This window comes from Lathyrus oleraceus, chromosome 3, assembly GCF_024323335.1.
Source record: "Lathyrus oleraceus cultivar Zhongwan6 chromosome 3, CAAS_Psat_ZW6_1.0, whole genome shotgun sequence".
Taxonomy (NCBI): Eukaryota; Viridiplantae; Streptophyta; class Magnoliopsida; order Fabales; family Fabaceae; genus Lathyrus; species Lathyrus oleraceus.
The window spans coordinates 27,341,925-27,348,467 of record NC_066581.1 but is presented as its reverse complement, the minus strand read 5'-3'; the positions used below and the strand labels follow the sequence as shown (position 1 = coordinate 27,348,467).

General features: G+C 29.9%; 1 protein-coding gene across 1 annotated transcript; it reads left to right on the top strand.

Moving 5' to 3' along the window:
- Nucleotides 1-699: 699 nt before the first annotated feature.
- On the top strand, nucleotides 700-1,200 carry LOC127128885 (zinc finger A20 and AN1 domain-containing stress-associated protein 6-like). Its single transcript, XM_051058253.1, has one exon. It carries the CDS (start codon nucleotides 758-760, stop codon nucleotides 1,184-1,186), a length of 429 nt encoding a protein of 142 aa, XP_050914210.1. The 5' UTR covers nucleotides 700-757; the 3' UTR covers nucleotides 1,187-1,200.
- The last annotated feature ends 5,343 nt before the right edge of the window (nucleotides 1,201-6,543 follow it).

The following is a 6,543-nucleotide window of genomic DNA, read 5'->3' as shown; positions in this document are numbered from 1 at the left end:
TAAATAATCACTATTTTATCTTCATTTTATTTAATTAAATTTTTTAATAAATCAAATAAAATGCAAATAAATTAGGGACTAAGTCCGGATTATTTTCTTCAAAACCTAGAAATTATTTTTATTTTTTTGAGAGACTATATTAGATCTTGCATATTTTTCTCAAAAATTAAATCTACACTTATTTAATTCTTTCCTAATTTTTTGGTAACAATAATGGTAGTTATAAATAAAGTTATTTTAGATCATTTCAAAAGAGATTTTAACATTTTCTAAATCAAAAATTTAATTTTAAGAGTTTATTATAACAAATAATTAAAAACATAAATAATCATTAATTTAACAAAACAAAAATAATATATAACTAGTCCTATCCAGAATTTACATAAGATTAGGATATACCAAAATTAATATTTTATTAAAAAAAACATTATCATAGTTTTTTTAGGACATTTATGTCGTTTAATAAAAAAAATATTTATTTCCTTCCGTATTTATTTTCCTTTTATAAACCTATTAAATAATCACTATTTTATCTTCATCTTATTTAATTAAATTTTTCTCAAAAATTAAATCTACACTAATTTTTTGACAGATAGTTTCCTAAAATATAGTATTATTAGTTACAATCATCTAGCAATTATATCCTATAAATGAACACAACCTAATCCATCATTCAAAACTTTCAAGCTTGAATCTTTTCTCCACAAAACTCTCCCTTTCTCCGAATTTGCAAACATCTATTTTTCTTAAGTGAAACATGGTTCCATTGCTTTGTGTCAATGGTTGTGGTTTCTACGGTTCTTCTTCAAACAACAATCTCTGCTCAAAGTGTTACAATGATTATCTCAAAGAAAACATTGAAAAGTCAAATGATGAAAGCTTTGTTTTTGAATCAACATCTTCTTGTTCTTCAATGACCCCTAATACTGATAGTATCTGTGAGGCTATGGCAGCTACTTCTCTTACCGACAATCAAAACATAAAGACAGAGAAAAATAGGTGCAAGAGTTGCAACAAAAAAGTGGGACTATTAGGATTTAATTGTCGTTGTGGAAATGTATTTTGTAAAATGCATAGATATCCTGAAGAACATGCATGCAAGGTGGATTTAAAGAAGATTGGTCGTCAAATATTAGATAAACAAAATCCTTTATGTGTGAGTGATAAATTAGAACACCGAGTTTAGATGTGATAAGACAATAAATAGTGGATATCAATTTTAATTTTAATTTTTAATAATTAAGATTGTAAATATATTGATTCTTTATGAATATTTATATATATTTTTAATTATTAATCCTTCAATGTTTTTTAACTATTACATATTGTCATTTATAATAATCTCATTGATTATTGTACCGGAATAATTTGGCTTGGCATGAGAGAGGGTGGTTCTAAGGAAAGCAAGACAAGTAGCCTAGATGAGAGAGGGTGGTATAAGTAATACTCAACTCAATAGAAAGAGAAAGGTAGAATTGATTTTCAAACATTAGCATACAACCACAATCTAATATACAATAAAGGATTGTCAAGTCAATCTAAGAAGTTAGAATGAATACAAGTATTACAACTAGCTCCAAACCAATCACAAGTAAACTAAGTCCTTCTCAATAATAAATCCTCTTTGAAAAAGTGAAAATTTTTGTGTCATACGAATTTTTTTGTGAATTTACAGATTTTTATTGCTCTCGTAAGACAGGTACGGTAAATTTCAAATTTCCGTAAGCCATATATCGGAAATTTAAAAAAATTCCGATGAAGATATACCGGAAATCATACTTTTGTAAAATGGTTAAAAATTCCAAAAATTTAAATTTTCCGATACATCGGAAAATGCAAATAATGTAAAATTTTCGGTATGATCTCAGAATTATCAAAAACATGAATTTTCATTTTTTTAGTACAACGGCATGCATAAATGGTTCGACTAAAAAGTCATCACATATAATAGATACATATTTACCACAAAAGTTGTTCTACGTACAAGAATACAAAACTAGTTAGGATGACTTCGTAATTTCATCTTTCAAATGCCTAATTCGTCCTATTACCGGAAATTTCAAATATACTCAAAATTTCTGATATATCGGAATTTTGAAAATTTCCGAAAATTTTTGTTTGTTCCCGGATATTTTGAGAATTTCCAGTATTGTATACTGAAATTTTTGAAATTTCCAGTATTTTTACCAAATTTTCTCGGATTTCCGATATAAATCCGTGAATTTTGAAAAATGGAAAAGTTGCGTATTGAATATTTAAAATAACTATTGAAAATTTTGTTTTAGTATGTTTGAAAAAGTGAAAATTATGGAAGAAATATAAATTTTGAAGTGTAAATATTAGCTAGGGTATTTTAGAGATATTAAAAAATTGGGATTATTGGTTTTAATTGGGGGTGGTAGAAAGAAATCTCTCAACCAAGCCAACACATGAATCCATAAATACCTTAGTCTTAGAGTTGAGAGGATTCTCTAATTTTCTTTATAAAAAATCATATATAAAATTTCTCATTAAATACTCTAAATACCACAAACATCTCTACAAACACATGGTTATGTTTAAGTATTTTTTTTAACAGTACAATTATATTAAATGATCCTAGATATTAATTTGTATATATATTGTCATGTTAGTTTTTAATACATCTTCATTACTATATAAGTTTAGGTTATTCTTACATATTTTAATGCACATATATTTTATTTGATTTTTTATTATAAAAAGTGTATATTTGAAAAAGAATGGAAGATACTTAAAAATCACCGTATGCTAAACTTTTTTGAGGTGATTTTGATCACTCAATTTTGATTTTTTTTTATAATCATCATATTTAAAAAAAAATCAAAAGAATTATATTTTTAGAAAAAATACTAAAGTAACCATGTTTCAAACAAAAATATTTCGACCACGAGAGGAAGCGCCACAGGCAATGGCAGTAAAGCCTCTGATGAAGATCCGACTCTGAAACACGGAGACTTTCGAGCATCTTCAGTAGAGCTTGATCTGTTGGTTAGATGGAGATTTTGCAGATGGTGAAAATATCAGAAGAATTCAAACGCTTGTTATGGTGTACAACAACAATGGAGAAATTCGGTTTTGGGAGTCAATTAAAACTGACATTGATTGTCGTATTATGATGCATAGTTGTGAGGAAATTGTCCTGATGGTTGTAATTGCATATATATGTTGTTTAGTCATTGTATTTATTTGTCTTGTTGTTTAGTTGTTGTTTAAATTGTTGTTTAGTTGTTGAAACCGAATATTGTGATATTTATGAAATAAACGTTATTTTCAATCTAAAATAAAATGGTTACATAAAATGAATTACATATAAAAAGCAAGACTAAAAGTGGATTATTGAATTATGTTGTGGAGCTTGCTACAATATTGAGACAATTTGTACGATTATGTTCGGGTTGACGACATGAACTACGTAATCTCACCATTTTGTTCGTCGTATCCATTTTGGTTTGAATATGTGTGCTGTTAGGGTAACCCTTTTTCTTTCTTTGCATATTTTCATTGTGTCAGACTATCTCCCCTTTGATATGCAGGCCAATAATCCTCATTTGCTACCACCAGAAAGCTATTGTTGTAGATATTACATAATTTTATGACTTTATAAACGGCGGATAGTAAGTTGGAAGCGTCTTGTCGAGCCTTTGAACATGTCTCTGTGACATGTGACCATGGTATGCGGAAGGCTTGGAACTTTCACAATCGCACCAACCTCTATCTAGTTCAACTCGAAGTATCCCATTGCCTTCCCCTCTTTGTGGTCCATTGCCTCATCTACGTTGAACCAGCCTTTACAACGGTCAAACATTGTGACCTCTTGTGTGTTAGCTTTGAAAGTTTCCTCCTTAATGAATTTCATTGAAGTTTCACTAAACAACTCCTTTGATTGTAACATTAAATTTCATTTTAAATGTTTGATCTCAAACTGTAACCCTAACCTCACTACGCCAAAAATGACTTTTAACAGCGCATCTTAGACATCGCTTTTAAAAGAAAGCGCTGTCTAAGGTTAAAATTAAAATAAAACACGGAAAATGTTCCAAAAAAATAATGAAAGCGCTGTCTAAGGGGGGGTCTTAGACAGCGCTTTCTAAAAGCGCTGTCTAAGACCCCCCCTTAGACAGCGCTTTTAGAAAGCGCTTTTAAATATAGACCTTAGTCAGCGCTTTTGATAAAGCGCTGTCTAAAGTCTTTAAATTAAAAAAAAATTAAAACCAAAAGCGCTGTCTAAGGGGGGTTTAGAAAGCGCTTTTGGAAAGCGCTGTCTAAGGCATACCTTAGAAAGCGCTTTCCACAGAAGCGCTGTCTAAGGTCTAATTAAAATAAAATTTCAGACTCCATTTCAGTTTTCGTTCTCTGTTCTTTTGTTTTCCCTCCTGCGAACGTTGAAACCCTATCAGCGAAAACCATAACAGCGAACACGAATACACTTCCATTTTTCGGTTTCAATCATTGAACGTGTTTGAAGAATCGTACGTGTCTCGACATTTGGGTGTTGACTTCGTTTTTCGTTTCTACTGTTCTTCATTTCTTGCGGTATGTTCTTCAATATTTCTTCATTTCTTCGTTTCTACTGTATAATCTTGTTGAGAATGTTGAGAATGTTTATAATCTTGTTGAGAATGTTTATAATCTTGCGGTAGTTTGATTATATTTTAGTTAAAATTTATGTTTAGAGTTTGAAGACATTTACGAAAGGTATGAAGAACACTTGCGACATTATTTTTATCCAAATACCCACACCTTATTTTATGGATTAGGTAGCCATAAAGATTCCAGAGGGCAAATATGTTGATAATTTGGATATCTGAAAGAATTTTCTTCATGGAATGATTATGTTGAAGAAAAGAAAATCTTCGAAAAAGTTGATCTCTCTTTAGAATATTCAAGAAAATGGTCATTCACAGTTATTAGTAATGGTTTTTCAATTATTCATTCTCATCCATTGCACGATATTGGTGATAGGAGTATGGAGTCTTTTTGCTGATATACTTTGTTTATTTCTACCTAAGTTTGGCTAAAATTCCAAAATATAATGTTAGATTAGATTACATGGTCTTTTTCTTACATACTAAGGATTCCAAAGAATTTTTCAAACGCTTTCATTCATGTCCCTCTTGCCTTAGATGAAACAACTAAGAGTAATTTTTTTTAGATATTATACTAGAATTTCGATAGGTTTTAATTTATTAGACTTATTTCTCAATTTACTTCTTCTTGAAAGGGATGCTTATGCTTTTGATGTTGATGCACAGCATGGAAAATTTCCCTTCCCTATGTTCATTATTGGCCACTCACTAAAATATTGTTGTGTATAAAATATTTCTTAACTTTGGAAGGAAAAGATAACGTTGAAGACCTATATGGTCTAAGAAATCTATTAACTAGGAAAAAAAACAGTTACCATAACAAAAGTAGATGAATTACAAAGATGGATAAGTCTGGATTTTTGCAAGTTGATCTTACTAGGGTGGGGTACAAAGATGAACCTTTTATTCTAGCATCTCAAGCTAAACAAGTGTTCTATGTGAATGACCCGAAGAGTACAAAATGGTCTATAGTGCTTTTCTCTAACAAAGTGACTGATGATAGCGGTGTCGATCAATGTGATATTGATGTTGAGAATGAGTCATGCATTAGACGGAATGAGTTGAATAGAAATGATGAAGTTGAGGATCTTATACCGGATGAGTCATATATAAGAAACGATCATAATGAGGGAATTTGGATCAATTCATCCGTACGCATTGCTAAGAAACAAGTGATTAATATTCCAACAAAGAAAAGAAAGAGATGTTAGTGACTTAGGTAAATTATCCATGGTTTCTTTATTTATTTTTTTCAATTGTTTTGATTATAAGTTATATGTGATAATGCATGATTTCATTATATTTTTGTTTTCAATTGCTTTGATTATAAGTTATATCTGATAATGCATGATTTCTTTATTTTTTTGTTTTCAATTGCTTTGATTATAAGTTATATCTAATAATGCATGATTTCGTTATATTTTTGTTTTCAATTGCTTTGATTATAAGTTATATCTGATAATGCATGATTTCTTTATTTTTTGTTTTCAATTGCTTTGATTATAAGTTATATTTGATATTTGATGGTTTCCTTGGTTTATTACAGGTTAGACATGGCTGATGACCAACATGAGGAAGTTAGTAAAAAAGTATCCGCGGAAGAAGAAATTCGAAGAGGCATCACAGTAATGAGAAGGGTGATCCAAGGAAGATCTCGAGGCATCATACTAGATGTCTATTGGAACAACCAGGGACAGCTTATAGAACCTAATGGGCATACCTTAACTAGTTTTATCGGTGCACTAGTAAGGAATGAAATTCCCATTACATGTGATGATTGGAGAAACAAAGAGCTGAATGAGTCCAAAGAAAAAATTTGGAGTGAGATAAAGGTACAATCATTTGGCCCTTAATTATACGGTATCAATTATGTTTTTTCAATTACCGATACTAACTATCAATCTGTATGTTTTTCTTAGCGATGTTTTAACATCGA